We start from the raw sequence: 16,340 nt of genomic DNA, 5'->3' as shown, positions 1-16,340 counted from the left end.
TATTACTGACTCTGTTACTTCATAGGGGTGTTAGCGAACAGAGTTTTCGGTAAACTACTTGTGTTCATGTTCGGTAAGCGTTTGTTTATATTCGTTTATTAAAGTAAACGAATATTAACAAATAAAATTTGTATTCTCTTTGTAGTTCGTGAACAAGCTCGTTTAGTTATTTTTCATGAATATATATTATTTCATATTCACGAACGAATTGTGATCATGAACATGTTCATATGTTTGATTATTAAGCATCCACGAACGTGTTTATGAACGTGAACATGTTCGTTAATGTTAATGAACACGTTCGTGAACATGTTTGAGGACGTTAACAAACACTAATGAACGCTTAACAAACGAATACGAACAGGATTTTTTAAAACCTTAACAAACGAACACGAACACTTCAAAAACCTTAACAAACGTACACGATCATTCTCCGTTCGTTTATGTTCGGTTCATCAGTCTTATTTGTTCATAACTACTTTCTCAACCTAGCGAAACACAAAGAGTCAATACTGTCCCATTGGTGATTGAACTCATGATCTCCCATTTAGGAGAGTCACTTTGTGCCACCAGACAATGGCTAATATTCAGTAGCATTATTATTTTAGTTTTGTATTTAAATTAGAGGACAATCTCAACCAAGTTAGTTAAATTGTTGAGTTGATAATATAGCTACAAGTTCAGGCCTTAGCTGGTTTATATGATTGTGATTTTTTGTTGGTTAGGGTCAACGTATCATTGGGTAGTGAGTGCTGAAAATTATAAACATTTTGGCTTAATTATGTTAGGAAATGTTTTTTTTTTTTAAAAATAAGTTTATATATACACACATTTTTCACAAGGATAATAGTATATAATTATTCGAACAATGCATTAGGCATCAAATTTTGATTAAATTTACATTAAAAACTAACAAAAAGGTCAAATAAAGGAGAAAAAGAACATTATTCTCACATGGCAAGCCACAAATTTAAGACGCCATGTTTGAGTGGAAGTTTTGGTAGGAACTGGGAAGGAAGCTTACGACGTCGTTAAAGACAATGAGGATTGAGGATCTCACCATCCCCCGCCTGCGCACGTTAACCGCAGTCCCTAATCAGTTATTTGCACGCTTTATTCAACGGTTCAATTAGTTCTTCCCACCCGCCGGACAACCACCACCGCCGCAACGAGAATCAACAATGGGCGGCGACTCTGCTTCCGGTGAAACCTTGCTTTCTGGTTCGCTCGAATCTCGAGATTTAAAAAGTAAGTCCTCTCGTGCGTATATTCTGATTGCATTTATCTTTGATATATCATTCAGGATCGAGGGAAGTAAAGCAGAGGCAAAAATGGGGCGTTTCAGCTTCTGATGTTGCGTACCACTTCGGCACCAGTGGGATTTCGGTTGCTGCTGCGACCGCCATCACTCACCCTCTAGGTAAATCTTCCGCCTTTTACTTTTAAACTTCTCTCATTTCTTTTCTTTCTGCCAAATTATTTGTAAAATGCTGCCTGACTTAGATCACTGAGAACTCAGATTGATGGTTGTTACATTTATAAAGCTTGTGTGCTTTATGCTTAGTTATAAACATATAAAATGTTATGGAAGTGTGCATGTTTGGCTGGTGTTGCCCCTATATGAAGTTATTTATTTATTCATATGAAATGATGATTGATCAAGGTAAGTTGGGGACTATGAAAGTAGGGCATTTTGAATCTTACACAAAGATATATCATAACTTAAAACTAGTTCTTATCATATTAAGAATATTGCCATGCTTAGTTGCAGAATAAAGTGTGATCGTGCAAGAATTTATCTCTAAAACTGTTAATTAGTACTTAAATAACTTGATACGCTTGTAAGCACCAGTGTACTATGTTAAGGGCTTGATAATCAATAGATATATATTCCGGATGTGTGATTGAGTTTATTTTGGATGTAGATGTTCTGAAAGTCAGATTGCAAATGCAACTTGTTGGCCAGAGAGGTCCCTTGACTGGAATGGTATTAAAGAAGTGTTTTCTTGTTCCTTTCTTTTGTTTTTGGGTTTAAAGATAAGGTAGCAGCTGCTTATTGCTTTAGTTTATGATATTAGGGAAAGCTTTCTGCTCATGTGGTAAGAAATGAAGGGCTTGGGTCCTTGTATCGGGGACTATCGCCTGCGTTGATGAGGTCAATTCTTTATGGCGGCCTTCGTTTAGGCTTGTATGAACCATCAAAGTATGTTGCTGAAATGGCTTTTGAGTCCTCAAATATCATAATGAAGATTGCATCTGGAGCGTTCTCCGGTGCTGTTGCCACTGCACTGACTAACCCGGTGGAAGTTCTAAAGGTAATAGTGCTTAAAAGAAAAGCCTTTTCATAGTGGTCGAATTTTTCTCACTGCTTCTATGTTTATCCAGGTTCGTTTACAGATGAATACAAAATCAAACAGAGGACCCATTCGTGAGCTGCAGAAGATTGCCTCACGAGAGGGGGTACTGGCTCTTTGGAAAGGGGTTGGGCCTGCAATGGCCAGAGCTGCTGCTTTAACTGCATCTCAATTGGCAACGTATGATGAATCCAAACGGGTAAACTTCTAAGTGTCACTAACCACTTTCGAATATTTTTGAAGGCCCATATTATATCTGTAGTTTTCTTTGTTTATAAACTCGTAAAGATCCTTTGCTATTTTTGCCCAATGCAGGTGTTACTCAAGTGGACTTCTCTTGAGGAAGGGCTATATCTACATCTCATGTAGGTTCACTTTCTTTTATTATAACAGCAAATATGCATTAAAACATACAACTTGGATGTTTCACTTTTGCATATTAGCAGTGCAAGGATGGTTTTCGTTTCACCCTCTTCATCTGACTCTAGTTTTGCATGGTATGAAGCTCGAGTACAATAGCAGGCACTGTAAGCACCCTCATAACAGCGCCCATGGACATGGTTAAAACTCGTCTTATGCTGCAACGAGAATCAAATAGTGCTGGAATGTACAAAAGTGGACTACACTGTGGTTACCAGGTGATAACTCTAATTTCTTGTTGCATTTCCATGATTAGTAGATTTTGAAAACTTTGTTTAGCAATGAAATCTGAATAAATAGAGAAAAAAAGGGGGATGGGGGAGGAGAACAAGGTAGCAGGTGAGATTACTGATTTGTTGAGATGAAGGCGCATAAACTTTTCAGATTGTAGCTAACACTCGTGTAATTATGATGCCAGGTACTGCTCACTGAAGGTCCTCGTGGTCTTTACAAAGGGTGAGTTAACAAATGCTTTTACTAATTAATTAAATTTCAACCAGTACTCATGTTTTAGTAATTACCAATATATATATATGTGTGTGTATATATATATATATATATATATATATATATATATATATATATATATATATATCGTATGGTCCACCAAGTGACAACCAATTATAGAATCCCACATTAACAATTCAGAATTTGTTGTGATAGTAACATAGAGTAGGTTCCATCAAGGTTAACATCACACAGTGCACCAAATAATATGTTACTGGACAACATAGAATTTGTTATTACTGTCACATAAGACTAGATGTTACATGGTACCATTGACAATTTGACACACCAAATATCACACAAAGAGGGTATCACTTCCTCGTTGTTTCTGTTTTCATATATCATTTGTTTGATTGTGAATGTTGAAATATTTCCATGGTGGCAGTGGCCTTGCAATATTCGCGAGATTGGGTCCACAGACAATGATTACCTTCATAATTTGCGAGAAGCTGCGCAAGCTAGCAGGATTGAAGGCAATCTAGGCCTTCTTTCTGTCGTGTTCTTGGCACTGTTAGCTTTATCTGCTGATAGGTCATGGACATTCAAAGACTGTCGTCAATTGTAAGAACTGCTCCTACTCACCTCAGGAATTCTTTCTTCTTTAAGTAGAAATTTGTTGCATACTCAATAGTTTTCCATTTTTGGTTGATGATTTGATGGATATAGTTTTGTAGGCATTATTGTAGCAGTAGGGAAACATTTGTATTGGTTTAGGTTCCTACCATCCATTATACCAAGCTAATCATTCTTCCAATGTACTCTGAATAAGAAAATAAAAGAATTGCCCTCATTTAGGGGCCCAGTCTGTATTCTTGTGAGTTTAATACAGTAGTGACTAGTGAGTTTATGTATCCCCATTCATATCACCCACATATGTTGGGGCAAGTTTGAACATTCCTATTTATCCATGCTATAAAAATGTAATATTCTTTCTCAATTGTCATTTTTTAATGTAACAAACAATTTTTGTTTGTTTGGTTTGCAATTTATTACAACTTATTTATTGCAGTACTGTTTCCTTTAAAAAACTTGTCAAAGTAGGGGGCAAATGATATTCATTGTCTTTGAGGATGATGGTTGCCTTGCATTTATTACTCGACACCCAATTTTATTTAAGATTTGTCAAAAATAGTTAGAACTTCAATATTAATGGCAGGTAGGGTGAAACTCTGCAGGTGATACTGATAGTAAGGATATTGATTGTTATACATTCTGAGAAATTTTATGGACAAATGTATAGTTTGATGTTGAGTCTCGAAGCTACAAATTAAAAGGTATTTGATGTACTATGGATCTTAAAAAAGTTATGAATTTATATTAATTGATTTAAGATTTTTCTTTTTGAACATTTGGTTTTTGTGGTATTTTCATATTATTACTACATGTAATCCTCGATTATCATTTTATTTAGGAAAAATTGTACTTTTAGTATTACTCTAATTTATATGATAATTGTAGAATTTGTTCCTAATTGTTGATTATGCTCACTTTTCGTCACTAAGCTATTATTGACGTTGTATTTTTTATCCCTTTACTAACAAAACATTAGGGACGAAATTTGCAATGTTTAGGAATAAAAAGGAAACACAAAAAGTGCAACATCCAATGATAGCTTACAGACTAAAAGTGAGCACGACTAACACTTAAGAACGAATTCTATAATTACTCCATAATGTATGAACAAAAAGTGCAATTTTTCATTTTATCTACTATTAATTCATTGGTTATAAACTTTTTATTGTTTTTAGTCATTCCATCCAATTTTTTTGAGTAATATTACACGTACTCTCACATTCCACTATATTTTCTATTCTATGCTTACATGTCACCCTTTGATTCATTCAAAAAGATATGAACCAGAATTTTTATTACTTTCTTTTCATCTTTCTTCAATAAAATCAAGACATGTGACGAAGTTTTACTCTCTTGGAGTACATATATAATTTTCCTTTTTTTTTAAAGCTAAACATGACTTGAAATCAACAAGTGTAGAATATATCCTAGGCCGGAAAAAACTTATCAAAATGATTAAAGGAGTCAGAAATTAAAAATCAAGGAATTAATAGTGTAACAACTACTAGTATCAATTAAGAACCATATGTGCAAATGTCATGGGAAAAGAAAAAAAACACAATTTAAATAATATTTCGATGTTAAAAAAAAAAAAGTAAGTAATATTTAAAAATAGATAATAATATTTTACATCCATTGACTTAATTGAATGGCATATATAGAAAAGTATTTGAAATGCAAATTGGGGAGAAAGTGGAAGGAAAAGGTAGTGGTTTTGATTGGCGGAGGATTGGGCGGGACAGTCTGGCGTCTTTAGCATTTAAGTCCCCTTCTTCACACTTATCTACCATTCTACCCTTGAAATCTTTTTTTTTTTTTTTCTTTTTCAATTCATTTTGGTTGATTGCTACATCATTTTTGTTTTGTATGGATACTCACACTTTCACCCTTGTTTTCCAAAAATAAAAAATAAAAAATTATCACATAAAAGGAGTGTTTGATAAATAATTGTTGGCTGATAGTAGATAGCTGATAGCTGTTAGCTGATTGGATTAATAAATTTGATTAATTGATATTATTAGCTGATTGTAGAAAGATATTTAGTTAATTAGATGTTAGTTGATAGCTGATTACATACAAAATGACTTTATAAAAAAATTGATTGAAAAAGTTACATTGAATAACATTTTGAATTTTAGTGTTTCGGAACAATAAACTATTACAAATAATTAATGAATCAACACTCATATTAGTTGTTTAATTAAGTCAAACAACTAATACTAATTAAATAAGTTAAAATTGACTGATAGACTAATTATTTTATGACCAAAATTTTCAAATCACTACTTTTGCATATAATTAAGGGGTTGATATTGACAAATCTTGTATTTAAAGACTAATTTAACCTTTTTACTTATCTCATGGATCAAAAAGGCAATTAACCTTTAAAAATAAAAATAAAAATGAAGAGGTCTTTATGAGTCACCGCCGTCTTATCCATACGGCTTTACAGTTAAGCAGGACCCAACTACTAGTGGCAGTGGCGTAAATAATATACTGAACAAAGGGCATTCTTAAAGTCAACAATAATAATAAATTCCGGAGGATCCAATTTTGCCCATTTACCCGAAAAAGGGCCCGACCGGAGGGAAGATTCAACGCAGAAGAAGAGAGAATAGTGAGAGAAAACGAGGGACACGGTGCGAGATCGGCACGAAGCAGCCGTCAACGACAGGAGAAGAAGAGAGTGACAAAATCTAGAGAGAGAGAGAGAGAGAGAGAGTGAGTTAACGTGTCGCGGCGGCATTAATGGCGGAGGGGCAAACGCAGCAGCCGCAGAAGCACGGCGAAGAGAGCGTCAAGCTCTTCGTCGGTCAAGTGCCGAAGCAGATGACGGAAGCGCAGCTCCTCGCAATGTTCGCCGAGTTTTCTATCGTTGATGAAGTCAACATCATCAAAGACAAGACGACGCGAGCTTCTCGAGGTTCCGACTCTCTCTTCTGCATTTTTTACGTTCTGGATCGCAATGTGCGATTCGAGCGTTTCGTTGACTTTTTTTTTGCTGAGATTTGTATCTTCTGAATGCGTTTCGTTGGTTCTGGAACCGTAATCCGGATTTTGCAGGGTGTTGTTTCGTGATATGCCCGTCGAGAGAAGAAGCCGAGAAGGCTATAGATGCGTGCCACAATAAGAAGACGCTTCCCGGGGTTGGTTTTCGCGGACTTTACCATTTGTTTTGATGTGCATTGTGCTTAACTAGTAGTATGGGTGGAGAAGGTCGAAAGCTAGATGTGTAGATTTAATGAATGTTTCATTAGTTGAATTAATTGCTGTTTCTCATCATCCGTTGGTAATGCAGCATTGTAACTGCGGGGGCTTTAATTACTGCTGATTATGTTGGGACATGAAAACTTGTAGAGAAATTACTCAACTGTAATTGATTATTTGACAAGTTGATGGAAATATTAATTGGCCATTACTATCCAGATGTTGTGGTCAAGTTGATTTGTAGGGTAGAAGCCTAGTTGCTAGTTGGCATTCTAGGTGGTTGGTTTGTGGGGAAGAAGCCATCCAGGATTTTTGGCATTGTTGGTGGTTGTTTGGCTACCATTGCTTCTTATGTTTCCTATTCTAAGTAAATGTGAATGATTAACTGGATCCATTACATCTCAGATTTTAATTTGACTGCAACTAAGAAATCAATATATGGATTTGATGAAGGAGACTGAAGTTTACACAGCATTGTATCTATTATTTAACTTAATTTGCATACTGTGACTTATGTGCTTGTTCTGTTCTGAAATTAAGGCATCCTTTCTTTCTGTTCAATTCAGGCTTCTAGTCCATTGCAAGTAAAGTATGCAGATGGCGAGTTGGAAAGGCTAGGTGTTGTATAATTTAAATTTGTGGTGATAAGTATATTCTGTTCTTATGATTGTTCCTATCAATTGTGATGTGTTGATCTTTTCCCCTTTTTTTTTAATAATTATTTTTTACAAATTTAAATACGAGTTCTGGAATCTTTTTTTTTTTTTAATGACTTCTCAATTGCAGTCATATTATGCTTCAAATTTTGCAACTTAATTAATCATTTCCTGTTTTTAAACAACAGAGCACAAGCTTTTTGTTGGTATGCTACCGAAGAATGTTTCTGAAGCTGAACTCTCGGCCTTATTCTCACAATATGGAACCATTAAAGATTTACAAATTATTAGAGGGTCTCAGCAAACTAGTAGAGGTACATCAAGTTGCCTGCAGTGCCTTTTCTCAATACTTGAGATCATCTACTATGGCATACTAAATTTCTTTCACTTCCCTATTGCCCTTCAAATGTAATGATTACTGCAGGATGCGCTTTTCTAAAATATGAACAAAAAGAAGAAGCTGTTGCAGCCATAGATGCCCTTAATGGAAACCATAAGATGGAGGTTTGAATTTGTTTACCAGTTTGTGTTTACCGCTTTGGTTTTTATTCTGCAGGATGAAGAAATATGATCTCTTTTGCTTCCTTAGAGACACCTTGTTTCCAAAAACTGTATAAGACTAAAATTTTGTTATTGTATCTTTTGACTTTGATAATTGCTTACCAGTTTTATAAATGGCATCTGCTTTTATCATTCCACAGACATCATATGTATCTTGTTGCTGGCTGTTTTCATGTATTAGGAAATAAGTATATGCATTGTGAATTTAGGAACTACATTGTTATGAGGCAATTTAGGGAAGAATTGTTCTCTATTGTTGGTGACAGCATGTTGTCTGTCAATTTGAATGGCTTATATGTTACCTGCCCCTTTGTTGCAGGGCCAACAGAATGGCCTAGATGCTGGCACTTGCTGTCCAGAGGAGTCCAAAGATCTGGGGATTCTTTACTAGGCCATTTCTATGTGGCACTGCACTCAGAAACTGGGGTCAGTCAAGGATTTTAAGCCATTTCTATTTGGCACTGCATTCTGAAATTGGAGACAATTAGTATGATCAATGATGCTGGAAAATATTTCCTGCTTATGTTTGATGATAATTTACTTCTCCCTTCAAAATCGTCCATTAGTTTTGGAATATGGCCTCCCTTAATTACAGTAGCACGTGTTATTGCACTGTATGTGTTAAGTTTTGTGTAGTGATCTCACTGTGCACACCAGTATTTGATTTACCAGTAATACCAAAAGCGTTGAACATTTTCCCCAAAAATGGAATGACCTTAAGATTGTGCTACTGTTGTTTATCTATTCATGATTAGTGTTCATGGATTCACCTCATTCCATTGGTTTACTATCATGCCATGTGTGTTTTTGTTATTGAGGGATTATATATGCTGGTAGTAATTTTGATCTCATCACTCTAAATCAGGGTTCTACGGTCCCTTTAGTAGTCAAATGGGCAGATACAGAAAAGGAAAGGCAAGCTCGGAGGGCTCAAAAAGCTCTATTTCAAGCATCTAATGCACCTGACTCTGGACAGCATCCATCTGTATTTGGAGCTTTACCTATGGGTTATATGCCACCATATAATGGATATGGTTATCAGGTTGGTTCACTTCCAGTGCCCTGGGTATTTTCATATTAGTCCAGAGGGGTTTATCATTATTATCATTCTCTCCACTTTGTAAAATGTTTCATACTTGTATCAGTGTGAATCTATTGTTGCATCCTTCTGCTTTTCTTCTCTTTTGTTTTCATTTCACTTGATGTATTCTGTTAGAGTCATAAAATAATTGACCATTGAATAGTCATTCAATTGAGTTTGCTTTGCAGAGTCCTGGAACATATGGAATTATGCCGTATCGCCTACCACCAATGCAGAACCAACATACTTTCCAGAATATGATTCCACCCACAAATCAAGTAAGTCCAGTACGTGGAACCAATTCTGATCTTTCACCCAGATTGACTCCAAGAAATTATGCATTGTCACCTACAAGTTATTTAAGATCTGCTTACTCTGTGCCTGGGGTTCAGTATCCTGTGCCATATCCTGGAGGAATTGTGAGCAATAGACCTTTTAGTAATTCTCCTGGTGCTCAACACCCTGGTACTGCCTACAGCCAATCTGCAGCATCTTCAAGCATCAACTCAGGATCAGGGGGTCAGATTGAAGGTTATTAGAATTTTCTCATTTTTCTGTTACGATACAGATGTTTGGTTAGGCACACAAACCCTTTATAGGCACTTCAGGCTCTTCAGCATGATAAAGGTGTTCATGATGTTTTAAATCATAAATTCATAAGGCACAGAAGATGTAAGAAGCCAAGAATAGTAAAGACCAAGAACAATATAATGCAGAACAATCAAACAGAACATGATACTGAAAACTCTCATTACAGCTACTGAAGTAGCTCTCTTAAGTATTTCAATGGGGTGTCAGTTGAATAGTTGAGAAACCTCAGAAAGTTCTTCACTGTACTGTTTTCTGATTTTACTTCAAGACCCTTTCCTGTTATATCGCTACACTTAATTGTTGAAGTTAACTAACCATAAGTCCATAACACAGACCACAGGAATTCAAAAATAGTGCTCCGTAACATGCTAGTGTCAACAATTGAAGAAACTGTAAAATATTACCTAGATTATTGACTTTATAGGTCTCTGGGCTGTTAATTTACTTTTACACCATTGATAAATATAAACAAAGACATCCCATAGAATTTTAATTTTGCCTGTAATATTATTGAAAACTAGTTACCTATTTCTGTACTTGATAGTATGACACTGACTTTCTTCAGATATTCCTCTTGCTTGAACTTCCCATATGAATGCTTGATATTTGGTCTTGGCAGGTCCACCTGGTGCTAATTTATTTATTTACCATATTCCTCAAGAATTTGGTGATCAGGAGCTTGCAAATGCATTTCAACCATTTGGTAGGGTGTTGAGTGCTAAGGTTTACATTGACAAGGCAACTGGTGTTAGCAAATGTTTCGGTATGGATTCTCCAGTTTGATATTAATTTCAGAGTATTGCAGCTCTTTCTGCTTTAATCATCCTCTTCCTGCAGGATTTGTGAGTTACGACTCTCCCGAAGCTGCACAGACTGCAATAAACAGAATGAATGGCTGCCAGTTAAGTGGTAAAAAATTGAAGGTTCAACTTAAAAGAGACAATAAACAAAGCAAACCTTATTGATGTTTCAAGGTCTGGAATTCTTTGCATAGATGACCACACAACAGCTTCAAGGGAGTTACTGGCTTTTAGGAGCCATTCAGGAATTTGACACATTTAACACCACCCGATACTGTTTGTAGCCCCTCATGGGATTCAAGTCCCACAAACTTGTAATTCTTGATTTATTTTGTACCAATGTAATTTGTGATTCATATAATGTTAATTTTCATTTAGACATTGGTTAATTTATTGATTCTTCTCTTAATGGACCTGTGTTTCCCTGAGAACCTGCTTTTGTTTGCCCCTCCAACCCAATCAAAACTTTTAAATTTCTTGCCTATTTTTTCATCTCTGTTTCTGTTCCATAAAGATATCTCTTGGGTATTGTGTGATTTGACTAGTTCCTTTAATAGTCAAATGATTATATATCTTAGGCTCTAGATTTCTCTCCTCATTTATATGCATTTCAGGAAGTTGACTATGAATCTTCTGGATGATTCAATGATTCAGAGTGCAGCAGCTAGCAGCTATAGAGTAGTAGATCCAAGAAATTTGGGCAACTCAAAGGGTACAATTCGTTTCCTTCAGTTTCTGCAGGGCTATTGTTTTTTTTTTTTTTTTTTTTTTTTTTTTTTACAATTCTTGAATTTAATTAATGTTGTATTATGTGAACAGATGTAGGGTGATGTTGGACTGGTTTGATTCAAGATTGATTTTACTCACGGTTGAAAGTTCTCGTTGACTTAGTATTATCATGCATGTGTTTCTAGAAGGAAGCAAGGTAGATATACTTGCATTATTAGGATTAGGATTAAGATTAGGTTGTTAATAAATAATAATAATAATAATAATGCATGCAGGGGAGGGGAGTAGGCAACCATCTTATCTATGAGCATTGAAGTGCCCCCTACGGCACAAAGCGCTGTCGGTTAAAAATTAGACGTGATTGCGCATTAGCGCTCCACGTTTTAATCGCAGCAATGTTAAAATCGCGTATCTGTGGGTGGGCTCATAATCTCTAACTGTCCTGTCTACTCGACCCCACGTTTCCTGTGCACATTGTTTACCATTATTGTACATGAAACTTCAACATACATTTTCCACTTTATTATGCTTGAAATGGGTGATAGAAAAAAAAAATTATTATTTTTTCTTTTTAAGTATGATAAAATAGTACAACTCTTTATAATTATTGATTTCTAATAACTTAATAATAATTTTTTTTTTTAATTTAGGACTATCATAGAATTGGAGAATAAGAGATGCAATAATAACGAGAAAAATAAATTTTGACATTGAGATATCAGGTAATTTCTATTTTTTTTTTTAAATTTCAAAATAGTACGCAATTCATACTAAAATCAATTAAGCCTTCACTAGGTCCAACTTAACTTGCCACAAGTATTTTGTAAATTTACAAGATTGTTAAACAATCCTCTTAGGGGTGTTTGGTTCGAGTTATCTAAAATAATAAGGGTTGTCTTTAGCAAGTTATAGGATATCATGTGTTTGGTTGAAGTTATTTAACATTCCCTTGTAATAAGATTTAACCTCCACATAAGCTTTTTCCTTATTTTGAAGGGAATGTAATTCCCTTGGTTTCCTTAAGTAATGTAAGATTATCTTACTTTTTTTACAACTCTACCCTTTACTCTTTTACAAACTTATATTAACCAATAACATAAAGAACAACCCTTCAACCAAACAGTTTTATATTACATATCTCAGTTTTAATCACACACTGAATTCTAACATTCCTTAAAACTCAACATTCCCAACAATCTAATATTCTCCAAGGTAATTTAACATTTCATGAACCAAACAAACTTTAATGTCTTTCAAAAACCATGCATAATATATTAGGTTAGAATTTAGGAAAATTTTACTAACACTATATGATACTTTATTTTGAGGACCAATTTGTTAGTTTTCATAATCAACACACCGCATGCGGTTTCCAATGTAAAGCGCCATGAAGAAAATGTTTGCGCCGAATTTTATAGTATAGGTCAAAATAAGCTAACTATGAGTAGGCTAGAGAAGTCACATGTTGTCGTTGTATTTGTCCAGCATTAATTTCTTGTAGGTATGTATGTATGTATCAAATGTGTATATATATTTTTTGAAAAGAAATGTATATTATTCTATTCTAAGAATTAAACCATCCAATTTCGTTTTTTTTTTTTTTTTGTCGTTTTGTGTCCATGTTAACCAAAGTCCTTGGTTAGGATCCTATGCACAATTATGCTCAATAAATTCATTTTTAAAATTCCCAATTGCCCATCCAAAGTCCAAAAGGTTGATACCACGTTTCAAGAGCAAGCAAGTGGTAGTAGCCAGTAGCCACCAACCCAGGAATTAAGTTTCCCTTCCTTGATTTAAGTCTAATGGACAATCTAAACTGAATTATTTCATTGTGGTCCTTTAATACTACGATGCTTCATTTTGATGACTAGATTAGAAAATATTAATAATAGAATTGATTTTATTTCTTCATGTTTTTGTTAGCCTTAATTGTTTTGTTAGGAATCAGGATTATGTAATTTTATCTTGGTCGATTTGATTTGAATACTAAGTTTAATTTTATGAGTTCGTTTGAACTATCTTGACTCGTGATGTTATTCAAACAATTTGTACTAAGTCTGAATTAAGGAATTACTTAGTATTGTTTTAGTGGCTTGAACTAGTAAATAAAGCCAAATTCTAATTACTATTTAATTCCTAAGGTGTTTCATAGTCAACTCTTCAATATCAAGCAATTTATAAAGGGTGAACTTAATTGACTATTATTTAAAACTTATTATTGTGGAGTTAGACAATATTAAATGTACTTGAAACTCTTTGATTTGATACTAGTATGACAATGTTACATTTTGATGACTCGACTAGGAGTTTTTGTTAGACTTAAGTAATTTCTCTAGACTGATCTTATTCAAATATATACTAAAATTCGTATTTATGTATGAGATTCATTTGAACTATTTTAACTTGTGATATTATTTAAATGATTTGCTCGATTTTAATGACTTGAACAAGTAATTTAAATTTTCTTGAAGAATAATTTAAAATTTAGTCAGATTGCTAGATGAGAAGCTCGACAGTCAATATTATTCTCTCTCAATCCAATTTGTAATTGCCGAATTAAATTGACTACAACAAAATTGAAGCTTAGTGTAGATTTGATCCATTCTCTCTTATTATGTGTTATTGTTAAAATAAAAAGGAAATACTAAATTTAATAAGTTTCATAGTTGAGTGGTGAAACATGATTTTTATACCACAAAAATATGTCACACATAATTTTCTTAGTTTGATTTATATCTTCTCATCTTTAAATAGTCGCTACAATTTCATGTTCATCCCCCTCAGAACAAAAAATCCTAACTATCATTAATTATTTGTCTAATAATAGTTTCTATTTCCACCTTTACAAAATGTAAAATTTCTTTAAATATTTATCTGAAATCTACTCACAATTTCATAGAAATTTAGTCATTAAAAAAACATAAATTAGGTCAAATACTGAAAAACAAAATAGAAATCCTTGAAAAAAATTATTTGTTAATAAAAATCGCCATTCTGTTTTAAAAACAATTTATTTTTCAATAAAAATTCTAATCGAGGAAAACGATATAAAAATGGGATCCAGAGTTGTTCTACTTTGTTTTTTTTTTTTTTTTTTTTAAAAAAAAAAAGTTGTTCTACTTTATTCTCAAAAAAAAAAAAAAAAAAAAAAAGAAGAAAAAAAAAAGAGTTGTTCTACTTTTCTAGAAGAAATGGAGGGGACAGGCGGCCGGAACACACGCTACAAAACATGTTTTCTAGAATGGAGGTCGCATCCGACATTGACTGCTCAGGTATCCTCCCACGCTTTGCAAACTAATTGCTTTTTTTAATCTTGGTTAATTTTGTTAATCTCTTAATTTTTTATTTTGATTCTTTGAATCTACAAACTAAATTAAATATTTTGTGTAACGCCACACCAAATGTGCATATGATAGTTGTGCGCTCTCTCCTTGAAATTTCTGCAAATAAAATAATAATTATTTTACAAACACAATTTTTTTTTTACTTTATAAAATTTATGTCTCTTACATCGGTATTCATACTTCATTGTATTGAATAATATTAATATTTAATCATACTATGTAAAATTATGTTGGTATATATACGATAAAATATGTGTAAACAAATATCAACATTAATCAACACTACTATTAATAATAACATAAAAGACTTTTCTATGTAATGTCTAAATTGAATTAAAAGTAATTGAAAGGGGTCTGGTCTATTCCCATTCTTAATAATAATACGATGTTAGGATTGAAAGAAGTAATCGAAATACAACTGTTATACTTAAAGATTAAAATTTTAATTATTATCAATACTTTTTTAATCAAATATAATAGTGGATTTCACTCGTTAAAAAAATACAATAAAAAACAAATTAAAGTAAAGAGTTGGGTATGGTCAAGAAAAAGAAAAGTAAAAAGTGGGTGTTGTATTGATGAATAAAAAGATAAAAGATATTGAGAGTTTGAATTAGACGTTCTTACATATGACACATACATATATCATATACGTAAATTATACGGAGTAATAATATTGATTAAAGACTAGGTACAATCATGTGGTGGGTCCCGGCGATTAGTTTATTTAAAGTAGGCAAAACTAGCGACTTCCGTCTTCTTCGTATATTTATGTGTGTGTGTATATATAATCGGAGATTCGGAGGTATATCGTAAAGGAGATCGGAAAATTAAATCGGCAGGGAAAGATGATGAACGACGGCAACGTTATTGATGTGTCTGGTTTCTTCGTGTTCGAGGCCACCGGTGATTCGTCGGAGGTTCAGTCTTCGGTACTCAACGAGGATTCGGCGGATCATGAATGGGGCGACGACGATGCACAGTCGTGCAGCGGTCGTGTTTTCGGGGAGGTCGATGATGATGCCGGGAGTGACGACGAGGTTAAACGCGTTTCGAGCTGTTTAAGGTTCGAGGAAAATTACGAGTACGGCGATGACATTTGCGACGGCGCAGGCGGCGGCAATGAGACGGAGGAGGACGATTTGGACGGTGAAGATGAAGAAGAAGAAGAGGTGAATCAAGGGTGGATATTGAGGGGAAAGAAATTGATGAGGCCGTTGGGAGTTGTGAGGACGACAAGGAGGATTAAAGCTAAGAAATCGAAGGTGTGTAATTTAGAGATGATGAGTGAAAAGGACAGAGATAGGCTATTCTGGGAAGCATGTTTATCATAATCGTAATTCCTAACTCTCAATACTTAATTTCTTCAAGTTAGTATTCAATCTTAATGTTATCTCATAATGTTTTAGTATGATGAATATGGTACGAGAATTTGTTTAGATCGATTATCCGGCCAAAATTGATGGTCTGTTCTTTCTTCATTTGATCTTCATATATGTATCATCATATCATCATCA

The 16,340-nt window shown here is 34.1% G+C and overlaps 2 protein-coding genes across 5 annotated transcripts; both read left to right on the top strand.

The window, feature by feature from the left end:
• The first annotated feature begins 873 nt into the window (after nucleotides 1–873).
• On the top strand, nucleotides 874–4,218 carry LOC109191286 (mitochondrial substrate carrier family protein ucpB). 3 transcript variants are annotated; one of them, XM_019341877.1, is made up of 9 exons: nucleotides 874–1,221; nucleotides 1,298–1,420; nucleotides 1,926–1,987; nucleotides 2,079–2,315; nucleotides 2,386–2,553; nucleotides 2,670–2,719; nucleotides 2,860–2,992; nucleotides 3,193–3,230; nucleotides 3,667–4,218. In XM_019341877.1, the coding sequence occupies exons 1-9, from the start codon at nucleotides 1,182–1,184 to the stop codon at nucleotides 3,761–3,763; spliced, it is 948 nt and encodes a 315-aa protein (XP_019197422.1). In that variant the 5' UTR covers nucleotides 874–1,181; the 3' UTR covers nucleotides 3,764–4,218. The 3 variants fall into 3 exon arrangements, with proteins under 3 accessions (XP_019197422.1, XP_019197423.1, XP_019197424.1); XM_019341878.1 differs by having other exon boundaries at nucleotides 875–1,221; nucleotides 1,304–1,420; XM_019341879.1 differs by having other exon boundaries at nucleotides 876–1,203; nucleotides 1,304–1,420.
• Nucleotides 4,219–6,402: 2,184 nt separating this feature from the next.
• On the top strand, nucleotides 6,403–11,186 carry LOC109191322 (RNA-binding protein BRN1-like). Of its 2 annotated transcripts, XM_019341931.1 has the most exons (10): nucleotides 6,403–6,777; nucleotides 6,918–7,000; nucleotides 7,628–7,679; nucleotides 7,906–8,031; nucleotides 8,142–8,221; nucleotides 9,144–9,320; nucleotides 9,548–9,637; nucleotides 9,752–9,890; nucleotides 10,570–10,713; nucleotides 10,788–11,186. In XM_019341931.1, exons 1-10 carry the CDS (start codon nucleotides 6,603–6,605, stop codon nucleotides 10,913–10,915), a joined length of 1,194 nt encoding a protein of 397 aa, XP_019197476.1. In that variant the 5' UTR covers nucleotides 6,403–6,602; the 3' UTR covers nucleotides 10,916–11,186. The 2 variants fall into 2 exon arrangements, with proteins under 2 accessions (XP_019197476.1, XP_019197475.1); XM_019341930.1 differs by having other exon boundaries at nucleotides 9,548–9,890.
• The last annotated feature ends 5,154 nt before the right edge of the window (nucleotides 11,187–16,340 follow it).

Source organism: Ipomoea nil, unplaced genomic scaffold (assembly GCF_001879475.1).
Source record: "Ipomoea nil cultivar Tokyo-kokei standard unplaced genomic scaffold, Asagao_1.1 scaffold1619, whole genome shotgun sequence".
Taxonomy (NCBI): domain Eukaryota; kingdom Viridiplantae; phylum Streptophyta; class Magnoliopsida; order Solanales; family Convolvulaceae; genus Ipomoea; species Ipomoea nil.
Note: the sequence above shows the minus strand (reverse complement) of the source record. Positions and strands in the feature narration are given on the sequence as shown.